The 24,690-nt window shown below is 43.1% G+C and overlaps 1 protein-coding gene across 2 annotated transcripts in view; it reads right to left on the reverse strand.

The window, feature by feature from the left end:
• The window catches only part of THADA (THADA, armadillo repeat containing), a 328,090-nt gene that overhangs the window by 65,121 nt on the left and 238,279 nt on the right, over nt 1–24,690 (reverse strand). For both annotated transcript variants that reach the window (XM_013967596.2, XM_013967597.2), the window contains exon 32: nt 14,578–14,672. In XM_013967596.2, coding sequence (XP_013823050.2) covers nt 14,578–14,672 — 95 coding nt within the window. The remainder of the gene's footprint in view (nt 1–14,577; nt 14,673–24,690) is intronic.

Here is a 24,690-nt window from a genome sequence, read left to right on the forward strand (position 1 = left end):
AACAAAGTGATGAAAGGATTTCTGCTTTAGCCCACGAAAGTCTACAGAAATTGCCCTTTGCCATAAACAACTAGAAGAGTAGACAAATGTATGTATGAAATTATTGTTTTTAAGCATCAGACATGAGTAGTATGTTTCCCTGAAAGAAGGAAACAAACAAGGTACACCTTACAGTTGCCCTGGACTACTACCTAGAGACAACCCCAGCCCAGAGAGGGGAACCCAGAGCCCAGAGATCCTGCTGAGCCAAAACAGCTGGATATTCATATGAAAAAATAAAAAAAGAGAACTTCGACCTTAGCTCATGACATATACGAAAATTAGCTCAAAGTGGATCACGGATCTAAATGCAAAACCTTAAATATCAAACTTTAAAAGAAAACCTGAGAGAACATTGCTGTGACCTTGGAGAGGCAAAAACCTTTTGACTAGGGCACGAAAAGCATAAAACACAGAGAAAACATGGAGAAATCTGACTTAATTTAATCAAAATTAAAAAGAGTCGTTTTTCAAAAAACATTGTCAAGTAAAAAGACAAGCAACAGAAAGAAGGTCTTTAACAAATATTTATCGATATAAAGTACTTATATTCAGAACAAAGAACCAACTCAATAACAAGAAAAACACAAGTAAAAAAAGACACATATGAGACATCTGAATAGAGACTTTACCAAAAAAGATATATGCATGGCAAGTACAGTACATGAAAAGATGCTCAGTATAACTGGTCGTTGTTGTTGTTTAGCCACTAAGTCATGTTCTACTCTTTGTGACTTGACTACTTCGTGTAAGCCTGCCAGACTCTGCAGTCCATGGGATTTCCCAGGCAAGAATACTGGAAGGGGGTGCCATTTCCTTTTCCAGGAGATCATCCTGACACAAGGATCAAACTCATGTCTCCTGCACTGGCAGATGGGTTCTGCACATCAGGGAAGCCCAACTGGTCATTAGGGAAATGCAAATTAAAATCATAATGAGACACCATTATACATCTACCAGATGGCTAAAATTAACAAGAGGGACAATACCAAGTCTAGACGAGAATACAGAACAACTGGACCTCTCTCATACGTTGCTGGTGGGAATGCAAAGTGGTAAAAAGTTTGGCAGTTTCTTATTACTTAAACAATCCTTATTACATAATATAGCAATCCCTTTCCCAGGTTTTACTTAAGAAGGATAAAAACATATGGCCACACAAATACTTCTGTGCTCAGAGCTGCTTTTTTCTCTGGCTGTGCTGGGTCTTCCTTGCTGCGTGTCAGTTTTCTCTAGTTGCGGTGAGCAGAGGCTACTTTTTTGGCAGTGCTCAGCCTTGAGTAGTTGCAGCACATGGGCTCAGCAGTTGTGCACACAGCAGTGCTTAGGTAAATATCCAAAAGAACTGAAAGCATCAGTTCAGTTCAGTTCAGTTCAGTCGCTGAGTTGTGTTTGACTCTGCGACCCCATGAACTCCAGCCAGGCCTCCCTGTCCATCACCAACTCCCAGAGTTTACCCAAACTCATGTCCATTGAGTCGGTGATGCCATCCAACCCTCTCATCCTCTGTCGTCCCCTTCTCCTCCTGCCCTCAATCTTTCCCAGCATCAGGGTCCTTTCAAATGAGTCAGCTCTTCGCATCAGGTGGCCAAAGTACTAGAGTTTCAGCCTCAGCATCAGTTCTTCTAATGACACCCAGGACTGGTCTCCTTTAGGATGGACTGGTTGGATCTCCTTGCAGTCCAAGGGACTCTCAAGAGTCTTCTCCAACACCACAGTTCAAAAGCATCAATTCTTCGGTGCTCAGCCCTCTTTCTAGTCCAACTCTCACATCCATATATGACTACTGGAAAAACCATAGCCTTGACTAGACGAACTTTACTTTGTTGACAAAGTAATGTCTCTGCTTTTTATGCCATCTAGGTTGGTCATAACTTTTCTTCCAAGGAGTAAGCATCTTTTAATTTCATGGCTGCAATCACCATCTGCACTGATTTTGGAGCCCCTCCAAAAATAAAGTCAGCCACTGTTTCCCCATCTATTTGCCATGAATTGATGGGACTGGATGCCATGATCTTCGTTTTCTGAATGTTGAGCTTTAAGCCAACTTTCTCACTCTCTTCTTTCACTTTCATTAAGAGGCTCTTTAGTTCTTCTTCACTTTCTGCCATAAGGCTGGTGTCATCTGCATATCTGAGGTTATTGATATTTCTCCAGGAAATCTTGATTCTAGCTTGTGCTTCATCCAGCCCAGCATTTCTCATGATGTACTCTGCATATAAGTTAAATAAGTAGGGTGACAATATACAGCCTTGACGTACTCCTTTTCCTATTTGGAACCAGTCTGTTGTTCCATGTCCAGTTCTAACTGTTGCTTCCTGACCTGCATATAGGTTTCTCAAGAGGCAGGTCAGATAGTGTGGTATTCCCTTCTCTTTCAGAATTTTCCACAGTTTATTGTGATCCACACAGTCAAAGGCTAAGGCATAGTCAATGAAGCAGAAATAGATCTTTTTCTGGAATTCTCTTGTGTTTTTCAATGGATGTTGGCAATTTGATCTCTGGTTCCTCTGCCTTTTCTAAAACCAGCTTGAACATCTGGAAGTTCATGGTTCATGTACTGCTGAAGCCTGGCTTGGAGAATTTTGAGCATTACTTTACTAGCATGTGAGATGAGTGCAATTGTGCAGTAGTTTGAGCATTTTTTGGCATTGCCTTTCTTTGGGATTAGAATTTATTTTCCAGTCCTGTGGCCACTGCTGAGTTTTCCAAATTTGCTGGCGTATTGAGTGAGCACTTTCACAGTGTCATCTTTCAGGATTTGAAATAGCTCAAGTGGAATTTCATCACCTCTACTAACTTTGTTCGTAGTGATGCTTCCTAAGGCCCACTTGACTTCACATTCCAGGATGTGATTATCTGGGTCGTGAAGATCTTTTTTGTACAGTTCCTCTGTGTATTCTTGCCACCTCTTCTTAATATCTTCTGCTTCTGTTAGGTCCCTACCATTTCTGTCCTTTATTGAGCCCATCTTTGCATGAAATGTTCCCTTGGTAATCTCTAATTTTCTTGAAGGGATTTCTAGTCCTTCCCATTCTATTTCTTTGCACTGATCGCCTAGGAAGGCTTTCTTATCTCTCCTTGCTAGTCTTTGGAACTCTGCATTCAAATGGGTATATCTTTCCTTTTCTCCTTTGTTTTTTGCTTCTCTTCTTCACACAGCTATTTGTAAGGCCTCCTCAGACAGCCATTTTGCTTTTTTGCATTTCTGAGAGCAAATGTACCTACAAAAACTTGTCCACGAATCTTCACAGCAGCCTTATTCATAACAGCCAAAAAGTGTAAACAGTTGAAAAGTCCATCAACTGATGAAACAAAACACAGTATATCTAACAACAGAATATCGTTCAGTCATAAAAAAAAAGATTCATGCTACAACATGGGTGAACCCTGAAAACTTTAAGTGAAAGAATCCAGACACAAAAGTTGGATTATGTTGCTTGATTCCACTTACATGAAATACCTAGGATAAATCTGCAAAAACATCTTGCTTAACTAATTTAATTGACATGGGTAACTGGACTTCCCTGGTGGCTCAGATGGTAAAGAATCTGCTTGCAATGCAGGAGACCTGAGTTCAGTCCCTGGGTTGGGAAGATCCCCTGGAGAAGGTAATGGCTACCTACTCCAGTATTCTTGCTTGGGAAATCCCATGGACAGAGGAGCCTAGCAGGCTACAGTCCATGCGGTCACAATCTAGTTTCTGATTATCCATGAGGAGGCGGGCTAGAGTGGGGCAAGACAGAAACACAGAGAAAACTGAAATCACAGATGTTCTGAGACCCCAGTGGCCCACTGGAACAGTCTTTTACTTCTGGGGTGAAGATGTGAGTACTAAGGTTTCATAACATGGTTCTGTTAAGATTCAGACACTTGGCCCAACTCTCACTACTACTGACTTTGGTCACAGAAACGGGCAGTAGGCCAGGATACAGGAAAGCTCGACTTTGTCACTAACCAGCTACGTATGTGACCTTGGGCAAGTCATCAGTCCACCTACTGATGATCTCTAAACTCTAAAGATTCTAATTGTGGACCAGCATACTCAGCACCGGGCTTGAAATTAACAAAGTGTCAACACCACATGAAACTAGCAATCTCCTAACACATCCTGTGTTACTGAGACTTCAGAAAGGTAGCTAGGAATCATCTGCCCATTTGAGGAGCTCACTGTTCCCTGGGAAAGAGACTTTTGGCAAAAGTAACCGTTCAGATGACAGTCCCAGTGTTTTGGAGAAAAGCAGCTAATTTATTGACAACAAAGCCTTTTTTTTTTTGAAATTTCTTAGCTGCAGATCCACAAAGTCCCCAGAAGACTAAAAATATGTTCTCAATTCCCTTTTATCTCCCACCCAGAGCTGAAAGAATAGCACCAACTGTGTCATATTAAACACAGATGCATCCAACACCGATGAAAGTGCATGACCGCGAGAACAGATAAGAGTTGTTTTCAATTTGTTCAGATGGGATTGGTTAGATTTAACCTAATTAGACCAAACAATCAAAGCAGGTGTTTGTAAGTTGCCAATGTTTTTATTCTCTATAATTGTTTGGCTATATTTCCCAGGAACTTAGGTAAAGGAAGTTAATAATGTTGTAAAAAGCACTGACCTTATATATATATATATATATATTCCTGTCACACATATATTATTCATCTTCAAGGCAGTACGAATACAAGGCACTGCTTAGAATATTCCTCACAGATTTTTACCATTTAAACACGATCAACATCTAAGCTGGCTTTTGGGAGAGCTTATATTACTGAACTTCATAAAAAATGAGAGTCTGTCTTCTAATCGCCTTATGGTGGTGGTGGTTTAGTCGCTAAGTCGTGTCCGACTCTTGAGATCCCGTGGACTGTAGCCTGTCAGGCTCCTCTGTCCATGGGATTCTCCAGGCAAGAATACAGGAGTGGGTTGCCATTGCCTTCCCCAGGGGATCTTTCCCGACCCAGGAATTGAACCTGGGTGTCCTGCATTGCAGGCAGATGATTTATGAACTGAGCTATGAGGGAAGCCCTTCTAATCTTATACTGATCTACAAAGCACACTAACTTGGCATTCAGGCTATTTAGGGATCCTGACTTCACATGCACTGGTCATGTTTATGGCATTTAGAAGAGAAATAATAACAATAATACAAGTTACATTCCAGTTAAAACAAAATGTTTATCGCACTTGGCAGATTGATGAGATCTGAACTATAAATGCCAAGTAACAAAATACCATAAAATGCGTTCACTAGCAGCCTGGTACTGGGCAGTCTTTCGTGCAGTGGCCATAGGTCCACTTTCAAAGGGAAAAAGGGCAGGTGGCTTCCCAGGAGTGTCAAAATTTCTCTTTCTAGTAACTAGTCCTGGGTACGTTCTTGTATTACTCCACACACCCTGTCTCCTTAAAAGCATTTGATTTGGAAGCTCCTGGAAAAGGGATCCCTCTCTGAGGCCTGGGGGTTCTGCAGGAGGGGCAGACTCCTGGGAAGCTGAATCAACAGAAGCTCTGAAGCACCTCTTCCTGAGACAGGGAGTGGTTTTCCTGACTCAGGCTTGAGTGTGCTGTGGGGCCGGGAAGGGGTGTGGCCGGAGAGCTCAGGCGTGCTCCTTCTATACCCATGACATTGGGCGGTTCTCTCTGCACCTCAGTTTCCTCGCGTCTAAAATGAAGGGTCAGGCTTCCCTGATGGCTCAGTGGTAAAGAAATCTGCCTGCCAATGCAGGGGACACAGGTTCGATCCCTGATCTGGGAAGATCTCACATCCTGTGGAGCAACTAAGCTTGTGTGCCAGGAGTACAACGAAGCTGTGCTCAGGGTACTGAGCCAGTGCTCCAGAGCCTGGGAACAACTCCCGAGCCTGAGTGCTGCCACTACTGAAGCCCGTGTACCCCCGAGTCCGTGCTCTGCAACAAGAGGAGCTGCTGCAATGAGAAGCCCTCATACTGGAACTAGAGATAGACTCCACTGGCCGCAACTAGAGAAAAGACTGCACAGCCAAAAGTAAATGAATAAATATTTTTAAAAAATAATAAAATTTAAAATAATATAAAATGAAGGACCACTAGTACCTCTTATTAATGCACGCAAAATGCTTGGCAGTGTTTGGCATGGAGTTAAGTGCTCAATACAGGTTGACCATAATTATTATGATCCCTGTAAGGGAGATGATACTGCAAATAATGTTTCCTGAAAATAAGAAGATAATAGGAATCCTGTATACATTTCAGGGGTAGGAAAACAGCCTTGTAAGATCACTTACATGATGTGGGCAAGATGGACAAAACCTCCTCACACCTAAAATATTTTTTGAAAACTGTTATGATGTAATTTCTTTATTTCTTTGGGATTAACTGATCCTCTTCAAGATTCATATTTTAATATGTGACACATATGAGTAATTACAGAAGAAATACCAGGTTATATAAAATTAGTAAAATGCAGACTATGGACTATTAGTAAAATGCAGGAAAGGAAAAGCCCACACATAAACCCACCAAGAGAACATAAACTGAGAGTCAGTGCAAATAGGTAAGATATTTGTTTAAACACTTGGTAAAAGAAAATGTTCAATTCAGTAGCTGTGAAAAACATAAATTTAAGGGGTGTGGGCATAAGAAAGAAATAGAAAATCCACCTCTCAGAATAAAGGGGGTAAATATTTAGTCAACTCTCAGATAGTATTTCAGTAAATAGATATTTCAATGGAAAATTTCCAACCTGAGAGCAAATAATTGAAGATGGGTTTAAAATGAGAATGAAAGCTCTCCATTTCCCTGTCCCTGCCCAGGCCTGTAACCCAGCCTCTGAGTTCTTGCAGCAGTTTGGCTCTTTCTTCCTTATCCCTCCAACTCCAACTGGAGACTATAATTTTCTTTCTAGCAGGAAACTGATATATACTAATGATGACAGCTGGATTCAGAAGAGGAAAAAGAATACAGGGGACAGAGAGTCCTTGTGGGTTTAAATCACTTTAAAACTCAAAACAAAACCCCCAGATTTGGAATTTTTAAAACCTAGTTAATGGCTAAGGAAACCTCAAATGATTGGGAAGTACTAAGATAAAAGTTTGAATTACACAAAACACATCATTATCTTAAGCTGTTCTAATCATCTTCTCTGCCTTTCCCCTTCACTGGTTTTCTCATTGTTTATGCCCCCAGTCCTTCAATGTAGTTCTAAGACATTTCAGAGGTAGAAATAGCCTGCCAAGGTCACTTACAGAATAGTGTTTGAGAGGAGATGGGCAGATCCTCCCCCATCCAAAAAAGTTTCCCAGAGACTGGTGTTGCTTCATTTCTTTTGGAATAATGAACATCCTTTAAGATTCATATCTACAAATAGTTACTGTTGAAATACATGTATACCCACACACATAAGAGTAAAACAGAATTATGTTATGTAAAATTAGTAAAGTGGAAAATAAGAGGAAGAAATTCCCTTAAATTGCACTATTTTTAGCATAGTGTTGCCATTAATTCTAGTCCTCCACTTCCGATCCCCTTTCTCCCAAACCCTCAATAATGCCTACCACAATGCCCTGACACTCCATGAAAGCATTTCCAGTTACATTCTTTTTCCATGACAAAGGCACTTGGCTCCATAATGAATCTAAATATCCTATAAGGATGTGGGCACAGAAAACATCACTTTATCTTAAAAACCATGTGACCTTATTCTCTGTCTTATATCCTCCAATAATCTCCTCTGTCTACAGGGTCAAATTCAAGCTCCTTAGGCTTCCCTGGTAGCGCCAGGGGTAAAGAACCTGCCTGCCAATGCAGAGACGCAAGAGACACAGCTTTGATCCCTGGGTCGGGAAGAACCCCTGGAGGGGGGCATGTCAACCGACTCCAAGAAGAATCCCATGGACAGAGGAGCCTGTTGGGCTACAGTCCACAGGGTCACAAAGAGACACGACTGAAGCGACTTGGCACGCATGCAGACTTTGGCCCATGAAGCTCTCCTTGACTGAGATCCTGCCTTCCAGTCTCACTTCCAGTCACATCTTCCTGTCCTTGAACCCAACACTTCAGTCACACTGTCCTAGTTCTTTGACAGCTAGCTCTTTGATGTGAGCCTCTGTGGCTTCAGACATGCTCCTTCCTCTGTCTCTGCTGCTGCTGCTGCTAAGTCGCTTCAGTCGTGTCCAACTCTTCGCGACCCCGTGGACTGCAGCCTACCATGCTCTTCCGTCCATGGGATTTTCCAGGCAAGAGTACTGGAGTGGGGTGCCATCGCCTTCTCCGCCTCTGTCTCTAATACCCACCTATACTTTGACCACCTGGTGAATTTCCACATATCCTCAGAACCCTGCTCCTCCTCTATGAGCCACCTCCTCCTCTATGGAGGCTTTTCTGTTCTACCAAGTAGAAATGACCTTTTATTCTTTAGTGCCTCACATGTATCCTATATACACTTCATTTACAGCATCTCAATCCCTTTTTGGGCCTATTTACAAACCTCAAACATACCACGTGCCTCTCCAGATATAGTTGCTTGTCTGATGTTAGCATGTCATGTCTGATAAATGAAAAAAATCAATGAACAACAAGATGGCCATTCTCTGGATCAGTAAGAGAGGCAGTTCAGTTCAGTCGCTCATTTGTGTCCGACTCTTTGCGACCCCATGAATCGCAGCACGCCAGGCCTCCCTGTCCATCACCAACTCCCGGAGTTCACTCAGACTCACATCCATCGAGTCTGTGATGCCATCCAGCCATCTCATCCTCGGTCGTCCCCTTCTCCTCCTGCCCCCAATCCCTCCCAGCATCAGAGTCTTTTCCAATGAGTCAACTCTTCACATGAGGTGGCCGAAGTACTGGAGTTTCAGTTTTAGCATCATTCCTTCCAAAGAAATCCCAGGACTGATCTCCTTCAGAATGGACTGGTTGGATCTCCTTGCAGTCCAAGGGACTCTCAAGAGTCTTCTCTAACACCACAGTTCAAACGCATCAGTTCTTCAGCGCTCAGCCTTCTTCACAGTCCAACTCTCACATCCATACATGACCACAGGAAAAACCATAGCCTTGACTAGACGGACCTTTGTTGGCAAAGTGATGTCTCTGCTTTTCAATATGCTGTCTAGGTTGGTCATAACTTTTCTTCCAAGGAGTAAACGTCTTTTAATTTCATGGCTGCAGTCACCATCTGCAGTGATTTTGGAGCCCAAAAACATAAAGTCTGACACTGTTTCCACTGTTTTCCCTGTTTCCCCATCTATTTCCCATGAAGTGATGGGACCAGATGCCGTGATCTTCGTTTTCTGAATGTTGAGCTTTAAGCCAACTTTCTCATTCTCCTCTTTCACTTTCATCAAGAGGCTTTTTAGTTCCTCTTCACTTTCTGCCATAAGGGTGGTGTCATCTGCATATCTGAGGTTATTGATATTTCTCCCGGCAATCTTGATTCCAGCTTGTGTTTCTTCTAGTCCAGTGTTTCTCATGATGTACTCTGCATAGAAGTTAAATAAGCAGGGTGACAAATATACAGCCTTGACGTACTCCTTTTCCTATTTGGAACCAGTCTGTTGTTCCATGTCCAGTTCTAACTGTTGCTTCCTGACCTGCATACAGATTTCTCAAGAGGCAAGTCAGGTGGTCTGGTATTCCCATCTCTTTCAGAATTTTCCGCAGTTTATTGTGATCCACACAGTTAAAGGCTTTGGCATAGTCAATAAAGCAGAAAGAGGGGCTGGAGCACTCCTAATCCAGTGGATTCCAAAGTGGATTCCTGACATTCTATGCCAGGTATGCTTCAGGGTTTTCCTAGGAAAGCAGGCATTTCTTCTTTCTTGAAAATGTTTAAGAACATGAGGAGAACTGTAAATGTGAGGAATTGATCATAACTCTTTCAGGCTGCAGGGAATTGGATTAGCTACATGGTTTCCAGCCAGTGATAATGGTAATGATGATAATAATATTAACGGTAGCTAATATTGAGTGCTTATTCTCTGCCATGCAAAGGACATTCTAAGATATAGACTCTATTACATCCCCATTTACAATTGAGAAAAAAGTGTCTCAAGGAGGTTAAATGACTTGCCTAAGGTCTTTACCTAGTTTTTAATTAGTGACTTTCCATAGCTGTTATGTTTGTGAGTAGATGGCACCCCACTTCAGCACTCTTGCCTGGGAAGTCCCATGGACGGAGGAGCCTGGTGGGCCGCAGTCCATGGGGTCGCTGGGAGTCAGACACGACTGAGTGACTTCACTTTCACGCACTGGAGAAGGAGATGGCACCCCATTCCAGTGTTCTTGCCTGGAGAATTCCAGGGATGGGGGAGCCTGGTGGCCTGCCGTCTATGGGGTCGCACAGAGTCGGACACGACTGAAGCAACTTAGCAGCAGCAAGGTCACAAAAGCTAAGAAATGGCAGACCTGGGATTCAAACCTAGGGATCAAGCTTTACAGCCCTTGGGGTACACTCCCTACTCTGAGTTTGGTGAGCTCTGGATGTAGACAGATGTATATTTACAAACATACGCGTATGATATAAACATTTGATTTGAATTTGGAAAATGAATTTACATCTGACTGATGAATGAGTTTAAATAAGATCTGTACCCTTTTCTCTTTTTTTCATTTATTTTTGGCTGCTCTGGGTCTTTGTTGTTGGGCGAGGGCTTTCTCTTGCTGTGGTGAACAGGGGCTTCTTTCCAGCCGCGGTGTGCAGGCTTCTCACTGCGCTGGCTTCCCTCGCTGCAGAGCATGGGCTCTAGAGTGCGCAGGCTTCAGCAGCTGTGACCCGGGGGCTCAGGAGTTGCAGCTCTTGGTCTTAGCTGACCCGCAGCATGTGCGGTCTACCCAGACCAGGGACTGAACCCTTGTCTCCTGCACTGGCTGCCAGATTTTTACTCAATGGACCACCAGGGAAGTCCTAAGATTTGTATCTTGATGACAACTGTTACTATTATAAAAACTGAAAAATTTTGATTTCAATTAATCAGTTAGTAACAAATACATTTGGGGACTGCCCTGGTGGTCCAGTGGTTAAGAATCCAGCTTGCAGTGTAGGGGATGTGGATTCAATTCCTGGTTGGGGAAACTAAGGTCTCACATGCCACGGAGAACTAAGCCCTTTGGCCACAACTAGACAATCTTTGCCAACTAAGGTCTGTCTAGTCAAGGCTATGGTTTTTCCTGTGGTCATGTATGGATGTGAGAGTTGGACTGTGAAGAAGGCTGAGCGCTGAAGAATTGATGCGTTTGAACTGTGGTGTTAGAGAAGACTCTTGCAAGTCCCTTGGACTGCAAGGAGATCCAACCAGTCCATTCTGAAGGAGATCAACCCTGGGATTTCTTTGGAAGGAATGATGCTAAAGCTGAAACTCCAGTACTTTGGCCACCTCATGCGAAGAGTTGACTCATTGGAAAAGACTCTGATGCTGGGAGGGATTGGGGGCAGGAGGAGAAGGGGACGACCGAGGATGAGATGGCTGGATGGCATCACGGACTCGATGGATGTGAGTCTGAGTGAACTCCGGGAGATGGTGATGGACAGGGAGGCCTGGCGTGCTGCGATTCATGGGGTCGCAAAGAGTTGGACACGACTGAGCAACTGAACTGAAGACAGTCTGTGTGCTGCAATGATGCAACTACAACCCAGTATGCCACAACTAAGACCAGACACAGCCAAATAAACAAATTTATTTTTTAAAATCCACTTAATACACACCTACTACTTGCTTAGCTGGGGAACACAGAACCTTAGCATGATCTATTCTTTCAAGGTATTTACAATGTAAACCTGTCATAATGATACTTTGAAATCACACTGAAATCTACACATCCAGGTGAGGGTTCACCTTGCTTAGTGTAGCTACTGCTCAAACTGCCTTTGGAAATAATTAATTAAACACTAAGTATCGATTTAATTATTTTAAGCATACAGTTTATTTTTTATTCTAAACTGTGCTACCTACCTTGGCTACCATTTTATTTGAGATTTATTATTCTTGCTATTTAGTCGCTAAGTCATGTCCTGTTCTTTACGACCTCATGGACTGTGGCACACCAGGCTCCTCTGTCCATGGGGTTCTCCAGGCAAGAATACTGGAGTGGGTTGTCAGTTCTTTCTCCAGGGGATCTTTCAGGACTAGGGATCAAATCAGAGCCTTCCACCTTGGCAGGTGGATTCTTTACCACTGAACCACCAGGGAAACCCTTATCTGATACTTGGTTAATTCTAAAAATCTAATTCATCCTCAAAGGAGGAAAATTTGCTACTGCTATTTGTGCGGATGTAGTACATAGATACACACATTCATATAGAAAGACACATACGTATATATTCTGTGGTTTATGAGGGCAATTCCCAAAGGACTGGAAAAAACATCAGTGCTTGTCCAACAGGAATATATGAGCCGTACATGTAAATTTTGATTTTCTAATAGTTTATTCTAAAAAGGACAGCATCACTGACTCAATGGACATGAGTTTGAGCAAACTCCAGGAGATAGTGAAGGACAGAGAAGCCTGGTGTGCTGCAGCCCATGGGGTCACAAAGAGTCGGACACGACTTAACGACTGAACAACAACAACGAGTAAAAAGAAACAGATGAGATTAACTTTAATAACACTTTTTATTTAAACTAATATACCAAAAATATTATCATCCCAATATGTAATCAATATAAACATTATTGAGAAATTAAACCTTTTTTTCTCATACCAAGTCTTTGAAATTCAGTGTGTATTTTATTCTTATAGAACAGTTCAACTTGGATCCACCACATCTCAACAGTTCAAGAGCCACATGTGGCTAGTGACTGCCATACTAGAGAGGGAAGGATGAAATATTTACAGCTATGGCTGTCATACCAAAAAAAAAAAAGTAAAAGTGACCTATCCGCTACACATCTTACTCTGCAAAGTAATGACTCTAAGAGGTGTAATACACTGATGCAAGTGAAATGCTGTTGAGTGACAACAGCTTGTGAGCACACTTACCTGGGGGTATAAACAGTAAATAATGTCAGAGTTTGTGGAAAGGATGATTTCAAAAGGCCAAAGTCATCTTCATGATTCGTTAGTAAAGGACAGGCAGTTGGAGAAGAGAGAAGGGTATTTTACAACATTCAAGGGTTAACCCTTTCAGACAAAAAATAATGGTACTAATACACCAGGAGAAACTTAGTTCAACAAATGAAAGATTAGAGTCGATCACACAACTATGAGACTAACCCAGGGGATGGGCTTGTAAGTAGTGAGCAACTCTTTCATGAACAAGGCTCTTTAAAACATTAAGCAGAGAAGTACTACTAAGATACAAAATTTGGAACTAAGATACAAAAATGGCAGGAACTATTTTTTGGTACTAAAAATGGTACAAATTATGTGCATGGTAATGTCTGATTCATAATCTTTATACTCTCTGGACCTCAGTTAATTCAAGTGTAAAATGAAGTGGACACAACCCTCAGGCCCTTTACAGCTAGAGTGACCTGTGATTCATTGTGCAACCCTGGACACTTTAAGAGTAAAAGGGGCACTATTAATAATTATGCTGGGATAAGAGGTATAAACTAGAACCGTTTCACAGCCATAAAACTATATGGTCCTCTTCTACCAAACGGATGTAACAGCTACTCCTATGCAGGGATGTGGAGCTGATCAAAGTCCAGGCGTGTTCTTATTACCTCTGCGTGGCCACAGGGGCCTTGGGGGCTAATACACACTGATCTGAGTGAGGCAGCTTCGCCTCTCCCCCCAGAGCATTTTAAATTGGTTTGAATTTGGGAACAGGATTCCATATGGACAGAGCTGGACTCTGACAGCCTGAATATATTTACTGAAGACAACAAATCATTGACAGACTCAATGTAACAGAGGAAAGGCCTGGCCTGCTTGTACTCAGAATCTGACTTTGTAATTGTAGCCTCCTTTAGACAGGCCTAATCAATTAGAAGAGGCTGATTTTAACCAGTTGCAGGCTCATTACTCTGCATTCCAGTTTGTGTTGATGAAAATCAGTTTCAGTCTGTGGCCTGGAACTCATGTACAGCACTTCCTGAGGCCTCTTATATAAACACATCAAAACATTTTTTTTTTTTTTTTTGGAGCTGGCCCTCTCCGTTTTAAGAAAACCACTCTGCGAATCATGAAGAAAACAGAACAACTGCACGTGGGTCTGGGGCCCATACCAGGAAACATACGTGACGCAAGGAACATGTACAAAGTCAGAGCTTGAGGTAGCGCATGGTAGACTTGAGTCTCAAGTATCTAGGCTCCAGCAACAAATGAGTCCACTCGGTTATCGCCGCAAAATGGAACAGAATGAACTCCTGAGTTACTGAAAATGACAAGAGTCGAGTCCAGACTCTTCCCGGAATGACCAAATAGAAAACAAACTTGCAACTAAACAAGGACAAGTTTCCTTGGGAAGCTTTTATGAAGGAAGCGTATGACACTAAGTATAATTTTGATATGCGGTTTAGTCTTGCAAAAGTAGAAGTGGGGGAGTGCGTGGGAGAGCCACTCAAAACCCCACCTACATTTCAAAGACCTGTAATCACTCCCAAATATAATATAACTGTGAATCATACCTGGCTGGTTGCCTTTTGAGAGTTTGTCAAGGCAGCAAGTCAACAAGAAGAGGATATCAATATACACAGCTCTGGTCACCAAACATGGATTTTGCCTAGAAAGGTAAAGAACAGAAAATAAATTGGTAATTTTTCTCTCTGAGGACTGGGCCACAGAAAAGAGAAAATGGGTATTTTCTACCAGGCATATCATAAGGCTGAGAGAGTTGCGAGTGCGTGCTAAGTTGCTTCAGTCGTGTCCAACTCTCTGTGACTCTATGGACTTGTAGCCCACCATGCTCCTCCGTCCATGGGGATTCTCCAGACAAGAATCCTGGAATGGGCTGCCATGTCCTCCTCCAGGGGATCTTCTCGCCCCAGGGATTGAACCTATGTCTCTTATGTCTCCCACATTAGCAGGCAGGTTCTTTACCACTAGCGCCACCTGGGGAGCCCCAGAGAGTTGTAACAAATGCTAAAAATGATGGACAGTCACCGATGGTGACAATGGCGAAATTTTCATTTCTCACGAAAAGAAAATGAAAATAAAATCCTAGTGCTTATGGCGGAGGTTGGGACTGTGTTTGTACAAATTAAAGAAAACTCTATGCTCTGGCGCCAAAGAAAGTTAACTGAAAACAAACAAAAACCAATACCCTATTCCAGTTACTTGAAAACAAGAGGGAAGTAGGGAATATGATACCATATTCTATTATCTTCCTCTTAACTGGACAAATTTAGGGGAAACATCATTGGTTATGAATATCAGTGATTTAGCATTTTGGAGGAGAATTGCACTCACAAATGATAAACTGTATTTATAGACTTAAAAAAGCAGCTGAAAAAACAAACATGAAAGTATTAACAAACACTGTTGACAGACATTCCTTTCCTGATAAATGAGAGTTTTTTTTCTTCTTTCAATAAATGGAGGTCATTTTACTCTTTGAACCACATGCTGGAAAAAGTAAGTGGGCTTGGCTTGAGGGGGTCTAGATCAAAATGGAAGAAAGAAGACTTTTTTTTGAGAATAGTACTGAATCTCCCTGACTCCGAGCCTCAGTTCATACTGGTCATAAAAAGTGCCCAAACCTCCCTAGGGTACTTATAATACAGTATAAACAGTAAAAAATGGCTTCCCAGGTGGCTCAGGGGGAAAGAATCCGCCTTCCAATGCAGGAGAAGCAAGAGACACAGGTTCGATCCTTGGGTCAGGAAGATCCCCTGGAGGAGGAAATGGCAACCCATTTCAGTATTCTTGCCTGGAAACTTCCGTGGACAGAGGAGCCATTGGGTGGCAGAGAGTCAGATGCGACTGAGCTCATGCATACAAGTGGTAAAAACAACAGGGACAGACCTGGGTTTGAATCCTGGCCTTCTGCCATTTAGTATCTCTGTGACCTGAATCAGATTTCTGACTTGCACAATGGACACCGTAATCACCTCACTGAGAGTCACTGTGAGCATTTGATTCGGCCTGTTCCCTGCTCTGCTCCTCTGCCTCCAACCTAGGATGAGGGAATGACATGAGTTCCAGCTGGCGTATTTCCATCTGGCTTGATCCCTCAATGCGTCCTTCTCACTTCCTATAAGTTAACAGGTTTACCATTTCTCTAAAGTTTATTCTCACTCTATCCTGCACTGCCCATATCTTAGGGGCATGCGATATCTGCATGAAAAGCAAACCAGATACTTTTCCATTAAAACAAAACTGTCTTGTTTCAAGATTTCCCTTTTGCTGACCTGCCTCATTTCTGTTCCCTGACTTCACCTACAGTATCTGCTTGCTCCTTGACTCCGACTCTGCCGTAACGACTAGTTTATATGCACACTTCACATTTGGCCTAGTTTCATGCCTATGCCCAGTTATTTTTAAAAATTAGTTTTAAAAAGCAGGTAACACATGCACATGGTATAAAAAGAACTCAAACAGTACAGAAGAGTATGCAGTAAAAATGAAGTGCCTTTTCCATGCCCCCACCCTCTGCCCACGTTCTGTTCCCCTGAGGCAACCGCCGTTACTGCTTTCTAGAGCACATCCTTCCAGGCACATTTTACAAGCGTCTATCTATAGCTACCCACTTGTTTATTTTTATATAAGTAGTGGTTTACTACTTACTGAGTTCTGAGCATTACCTTTTTTTCACTAATACTTTAAAGATATCATTCTATTAAAAAACACAGATTTGCCTCATTTCTTAAATGGTTGTGAACTGTTCCATTTCATGGATGCACCTGTCCCCTAATGAAATAAGTCAGATTGTTTAGGATATTTTGCTGAAAACAATGATGTAATAAAGATATATGTATATTAGTTTATGCATATGAATGAATATTCAAAAGAGAAATCCCTAGAAGCTTAAGTGCTGGATCAAGATATTCATACATTTAAAATTTTGCTTCATTTAGATCAGATGCTCTCCAAAGAGACTGGGACTACTTATGCTTTCACCAACAGTGTTTAAGATTCCCCTCCAACTCCAACAATCTGACTCACACTGTGATTAAACCTTTTGACCTTTGCCAAGCTGATAAGTGGGAAAATAGTACCTCATTATTTTGTCATAATTATTTTAAATGAAGTTGCCCATCCCTTCATAAGCTTTTCAAAAATGATATCTTAATTTCCTTTTCTGTGAACTGTGATCAAATCTCCAATCTATTATGTTATTGGTATTTTCCTTATTGATTTGTAGGAACTCTTTGTATATTAAGGAAATCTGTCCTTTGTCATATGTGTTGCAAATATTTTTTTGCAGTTTATCATCTGACTTTAAAACTTATTTACAATACTTTTTTTGGAATTCAAAACTGTTTGGTTTAATGCAGTCAAATATATTATTTTATCTTCTGGATTTTATGTCATGCTACCAAAATCTAAACTTTCCTCAATATAGATTTGTATTTATAAATTTTTCCTTAGTACTTTTTCTTCTAGTACTTTACAGTTCCATTTATTTACTTCTTTATTTATGGCTGTGCTGTATCTTCATTGCTGCACTTGGGCTTTCTCCAGTTGCTGCGAGCTTCTATTGCAGAGCACAGGCTCTAGGGTGCGTAGGCTGCAGTAGGTGCAGAGGGCTGGCTCAGTAGTTGTGGAGCGTGTGCTTAGTTGCCCACGGCATGTGGAATCTTCCTGGAGCAGGGATCGAACTCAGGTCCCCTACATTGGCAGGCAGATTCTTAACCATTGAACCACCAGGGAAATCTTACAGTTTCATTTTTTGTTCTTGTTAACACTTTGGTCTGTTTGGAATTTACTTTACCTTTATATTTTGTCTCTATTCAGTTTTCCTCAGGTCAGTTAAATTTGACTTGTGAAGTTGAAAAGTCCATAGTCTATGAAAATTACTTTAACAGTATCATTCCCTGTTCTGGCACTTCCACGGTTTAAAACGTGGGCTATCTTCCCTCCTCCCAATGGAAAATCACTCGGGAGGGAAAGCAAGAAAACCTAATGCAAAGGGTTAATGAATTATCAGACATGAAGCACAGGGCTGAATAATAAACGGCCTGCAGATAGCAGGATGAACGCCTCCTGAGCATCCAGCTGCGAGCTAGGTAGGTGCTGGAAAAAGATGGACAAGAGAGGATTTTTGGCCTCGGAGAGTTCTGTCTTGTTTTGGAGACAAAAATAAAGACAAAACTCAGGACAGGATGTAAGGAGTTAAGGGATAGAACATAATAGGGTGGCCCAGAAACATGGAAGAGATGTATGAAGACCTAATCCAACTATAAACAACGGGAGGAATTTAGAGAGACAAAGCTCGCAAGGAAGGGGATTTTGAGAGGAGGCAATAGAGGCAGAAGAAAGGAGTCTAGCTTGTCTGGGGACCCATGGGAGACGGGATACTCCATGCTAACTGGTGCTCCTTGGTATAAAAATGTACTGCCTGCTCCATTTGACCTCACAGGGTCATAGCTTCTCACCTCAGATGTTTTCCTGCTAGTGGAGCCACATAGAACCATAAAGGAAAGTTTTTGGGAAATTGGTTTGACTTTCAAGTTCAGTGAAGAACCTGGTTTCCATGATATTTTTAGCTAAATTAATATATTTTAGAACAGTTCTAAATGAATAGAGGAAACGTTGGCCATCTTTACGTCCCCCTGCCAGGCTGAAGTGTTCTGCACCTTCTCTCGGCCTGGCACAGGCTGCCAACCTTCCTGGCAGTCTGGGACCCGGCAGGGACCACTCTGACGGCTGCCAGAACGGAGGTTCTACGCCAAGTCTGATGTAGTCAACGAGATCGTGGGAGGCTCCCTCAAATTCTGCTGCTTTCGATTCCAGGAAACAGAGACGATCTGGGGCTACAAACGAGTCCATCCATGCATGGCTTCTCCTTCAAGACTGACTCAGAGAGAAATTCTGGCCCAGAGCCCACTGTTCAAGGCTCCACCCTTGAGGAGAGCCACAGCCTCACAACATCGCTGTCTGGAATCAGAGCTGGGCTTCACTCTGAATTGGCTTCTAAGTCAGGAAAATAAATTTTTTTTTCTTTTTCTTTTTCTCTCCCTGTTACTTGGTGTTTGTTCTGACTTGGAAATGGTACACCGTGAGTTCAGGGTGAGCCAGAGGTTTGTTCTCGGTCTGTCAAGCCACTTTGATGATGGGAATAAAATCCTGGGAAAGAGCAAGCCAGCTGGACAGGAAACCAAGCCACAGGGTTTTGGTGGGTTTGGGGTTTTTTTCCCTGCCCCCAGATGGAAAAATCCTGGCACAGGGCATGGTATAATAAAGATTGAGAGTGTTAAAAAAAACTCAGGAGTGGTCGGGGTCTAACAAATGGGCTGAAAAACAGCATAATAGAGGTTTTAGAAGGAGTAACAGGAATCAGGTACTATGAGGACTAAGTTTACATAAATAAAGCGAAATGCAGGCCTTGTTAAAACTTTCTTCCACTCTTTCCATCACTGGTCCCTTGACATATACCCACCCAAGAACTCGATCTCTGAACTTCATTAAACCTCCTGCCCTCTCTCCTGGAAGTTGGGGGAGGCAGAAGGCAGAGAAGAGAGAGTAAGGCTTCCCAGACATGTTTACAATGGCCCTAGTGTCTGGAGGACACCAGAAGCTCTTGGGAAGCCTGTGATAAATTATTCACTTCTTCTGTCCCTTCCGGAATCCCAGTGGCTGCAGAGATTTTTAACTGAAGCCCATTCATTCAGAAAACATTTACTAAGAGGAAACTGAGAGCCCAAAATAATGCCAGGGTATGGATATATGAAGACGAAATGATTCAGTGACATTCATCACTGCCCTCAAGAAACTTAGAGTCCTGAATTGTGTTTTTCAAACTGTAGGTTATGACCCATTTTGTTGGTTATGAAATAAACTAGTAGGTTTAGATGACCACCTACTAGTGCTAAGAGAAAGCATAAGAGAAAGGAAGGAAGAGGAAACAGGTATGGAGGAGGGAGGAGAGAGCTAGCTAGGGAAAGCAGGAGCAGTAAAAGATAAGCACATTGCATCATAGCAGTCAGGGTAAGCATCGCTCCCTTATATTGCTATATATAGGATTTCTAGAAAATTTTTGCCCAGAATTTTAAATAAATTATCTTTGATATAACTTATAAAATGTGGTAACTTTGAGTAAAAATATTGACTGATTTAGTCTAATGTCCTTCTCTTTTTCAGGTAATAAGCCACCATCTATGATACCAAATGGTATCAGTGGGGTATTCTTGATATCCAAAATGATGGTGGGTAACATTCCTGAAATTAAATCTTCTAAATCTTGAGTAAACTCCCTCTCTGTCGTATTTTTCTACAAACTGTTCATATCTTATATAGACAGTAAAATTTACATTATGTAAGATTTCACAGGTATGTTTGTGTATATATCCACACAGATATACACACAGGGTACAAAGATACATACTAAGTCATCTGTAAAATCTATTTCTGGTTGTGAATGGCTGTCAGAAAACCTTGAAAGGCCGTGGTTTAGTGAGAGAAACACACAACCAATCATGTGGTATGATGGGTGCTCAAAGGAGGGTTGACAGAGTAAAAATTAAGGATGGGGTGGTGGGGGGAAACGCCTCGGTAAAACCAGAAGTGCCTTTGCAGGAGGAGTCTAAGAGATGGACTGTGGGCGGCATGACTCCAGCAGAGGAAGCAGCGTGTCCGAAGATGACGGCATGTTACATGTTTGAAAAATAAGAAGAAGCACAAAGGGGATGTGGAATGGATGGGACAGCAGGAAATGACACAAGATGATGACATGCCCCAAATGGAAGTGCTTAGGAGTGACCTTTCAGAGCTCCAAAAGCTCCAAATGGTTGAAGCTCAGGCGGGACCCCACTGGTCCACTGGACGGCTAGGGCCGAGAGGGCCCATTAGCATGCAGCCTTGGAGGGTTCCCAGCAAGAAACAGACAGTTCACTTTGGACATATTTTTGCTTGTCACTTTGGATGACTTTTTCAGAAGAATTCACTGCCATCCTCAGAGGGCTGAAAACAACTGTTCTGGCTTTAGGTTGCTAGTGTCTGTTAAGGTCTAAGTCCTGAGAAGTCTATCTGGACTTCAACACAGTCAAGGTCGAAGGTCACTCCAGACCCCAGGGAATTACTCCTCCCCAGAATCCTGATTAGACTCATGGTTTAACTTTATTAATCTAGAAACCTTTACTAAGTACCATGGGGTGTATCCTACTTGGAACAGGAGTAGAGAAGGGGACAGGTTCTGGCCTTGAAGAGCTTATGGTCGTGTGTGTGTTGGAGGAAGGGTCTGGAGATGTGGAAAGAGTCCACGAGTGAATGGAAAGCAGGAATTTCAGACGAGAGTTCACTCTGCAAAGATCCAAAGATGGGAGCAAGCTTGCCGCATGCTGGGAAGAATGAAGACCAGAAAATCATACAGGTGCGGCTGGCCAGTTTGATGGCTTAGGATGACTCTGGGTCGTGAGTCCCGGCAGGGGCCCATCATGGTCCATGGCAATCTCTCCCTCTAATCTGGGATCCTCCGTAAACTCACTCCCACTCAGGTCACGCCTGGTCTGCACCACAGTGACTACAAAGCCTCTTGCCATGGGGCCAGCACTGGGCTTAATGAAGCAGTATTCTGGGGACCCACCACCAGGACTGAAATGGGCTAGAAAGAAGAAAGCCAGAAAAAAAAAAAAAGAGGGAAAGGAGGTGAAGAGGAAGGCAGAGAGCAGGCAGGCGAGAAGCTGGGCCACAGGTGGGAGGAGAAGAATAATGCAGTGGGGAAAGAGGCAGAAAAGGGAGGGCGGAAATGGTCTCTAACTGTCCCCACACCCCGCCACAGTCCCCTCACTGGACACACATCGAGCCACACCATGTCCTGTACTTAAAACTCACTTCAAAGCCTGTCCTCTAGGAAACCGTCCCTGACTAACAATCAGAGACTGGCCTCGGAGAGCAGTGTGAATGGCGGACATCTCTTTGGACTTCCTCTGATCTCCCAGAGATCCCGCGGGCCACCTTTGTACTCCTCTGCAGTCTGGGACTCCGCAATGGTAGCTGTCCGCAGACCAGATGCCATCTCGCCTTACATTTGGTTATAAGAGGAAGAGCTGCCGCGGTGAGGAGCCAGGAGGTACTTCTCTGATGTGGGCCACATGAAGTCATATAAATGTGGAAGTGTAAATTAAATAAAAAGGACCCCTCTCTCCCTTCTGATTTCCATTTTTACCACGGCCCCCAGCTAAGCAATCATTCCTATGACATTTCTGGAGAAACAATAGGAGATTTGTTTAAACCAAGATGCCAAACGGTCAGGACCTGCAGAATATATGTTCTTCCCACAACTCCATAACATACAGAATTCAGATCTGCAGGCAGGGCCAGCTGGCAGCAGCACACAGGGCCAACACCCCCTGTTCGCCACCCCCTGGCTGGCTAACACCCCCTCCCGGCCCTGCTCATTTACCTTGGGCTCCCCTGGGGGAGGGGAGGCGGTGGCAGCAGAGCTCCATTGTTATGGTATGTTCCAGCTTCCATCCAGCCTTTCTTGGTCTGGAGCTCTGCTAGTATTTATACTCACACCCACATATATGAGCTGCCCCACAGCCCTCCTACTGGGATTCTCCTTTTAATGTGAAGCCATCTTCATGCCCTGCTCTGGGTATTGGCCAGTTTGTAAGGAATTCTTACCAAATTGTCAAGCACAAGGCAAGAGACCATGAGCTGTGAGTCTGTCCAGAAAGGGACCATATGTCCAAGCCATATGCTCTAGGGCACAGGGGCTGCCCCTGGAAAGGCTGCCTCATGTCCGACTCTTTGCAGTCCCATGGACTATACAGTCCATGGAATTCTCCAGGCCAGAATACTGGAGTGGGTTGACATGCTCTCCTCCAGGGAATCTTCCCAACCCAGGGATCGAACCCAGGTCTCTCTCATTGCAGGCGGATTCTTTACCAGCTAAGCCAACAGGGAAACCCTCCTTTGCCCCTGGGGAGATGGAATCTGTGAAAAGAAGGCCTCAACTACTCTACCAAGGTTCTGGGTAGGCACTTGGCAAAGGCCCAGGCAGTCTGCATAAGGCCCTGGGGCTCTGCTTAGGTCAAGGTCAAAGTCACAGCCGCCTCTGCTTCCCAGGGGAGTGCTGCTATATGAGAGGAAGCCCACAAGCTCAATGCCAAGGCTTTGTATTTCCCTCTGGGAAGGCTCACCTGCCTTTTCAGAGGACCCCCAGGGAGCCACCCACCCCTCCCAGAGGCCCTCATATTTTTCCATCTTTCTATTAGGCATCTTTTTCTCATTAATGTACTAACACTCAAGTTATGTGGAGAGAATGAGGAAAAAGAGACCTTGTGTGGGGGTTGGGATTTGTTCAAAGCCTGAAGAAACCATTTTAGAGGGTGTATGTTTTTTATTCCTTTTATGAGAGATGCATGTTTCCCCCCCTCTGTGACTTGTTTAAAAGTAAAGTTTAATATGCTGCCAGAGAAATTGCTGGTTAATAACTTAATAAGCAATGTGCTAGGGATTATGGGAGAAAGGTAGTCTAAGAAAACTTTTATTGTACAGTTTGGGGCTTGGAGGATATATAGCTTCAGTTATTACATAAAATGCTAACAGAAGTCCCCTTTCCTTTCAAACTTTACTTTCTCCCTAGATTATTTTCTTTAAAAATAGAATATATAAGTGAGGTGAATGAAAACTTCTAGTAGCTGCAAGAGAAGTCTGAATGTAGATCACAGGTGAGGATTTCTAACAGTATAGTCCAAAGTCTGTTCATGAAATCTTGGCAAAGCACACACTTGGAAATTAGCCCTGGCCACAAAAATAATATCAACTGCATTTTATTAAAAGTTTTATCTTCAAAAAACATTTTATCTTTAAAAGAGTCTTGAGAGGAGAAAAAAATTGGCATTGTTATTCCCATTTTTATAAATCAACAAAGTAGCTCACATAGCTCAAGTGACCTGTCCAAGATCAGGGCAGAAACCAAGAATAGAATCAAGGTTTTCTAGACAACTTGTATCTGTGTGTCCCAAACACAGTGAGATGAAAGGGGAGAGGCTGGGCCGAACAATTAGAGCATGCTGCTTTGCAGCCACACGCTCTGGTGGCGTGTCCTGGTGGCCAGGCTGGAGAAGAATGAGGTTTGAAGCACAGCTGTTTCTGTGCCGGCCACCAGAAAGGCCTGTTTTCAACATGGCCAACAAGACTGATAAAGACTTCATTATCTGACAATAAATATTCCCTATTTGCTTAACTCTTTTGTACTTGCATACCCATTACTCACTATGTCCTTTTCCATCTTCACCTACCTCCCATTTTGGATCTTCCAACTTAACAGATAAAAAACTGACACCCGGACTTCCCTGGTGGTCCTGCGGTTAAGACTCTGTGCTTCCAATGCAGGGGGCCCGAGGTTCAATCCCTGGTCAGGGAACTAGATTCCACATGCCACAACTAAGACCCCTGTGCAGCCAAATAAGTAAATAAATGTTAAAACAAAACAAAAGAGGCCCAAGGAAGTTAGAGGCCACCCATCTCTGGTTAGCAGCTGAGCAGGGGGCCAGAACACAGACATGCTACCAGCGAGTATATCCTGCCCCGCCTCAACCTCAGGGAGGCGTGCTCACAGCCAGAATCTTTTCCACTCACCCAGGGCCTCTCAAAGTGACCCCCTGTGGGTACCCAGGAACACAGGGCCTTCG

The sequence above is a fragment of the Capra hircus genome, chromosome 11 (assembly GCF_001704415.2).
Source record: "Capra hircus breed San Clemente chromosome 11, ASM170441v1, whole genome shotgun sequence".
NCBI lineage: Eukaryota > Metazoa > Chordata > Mammalia > Artiodactyla > Bovidae > Capra > Capra hircus.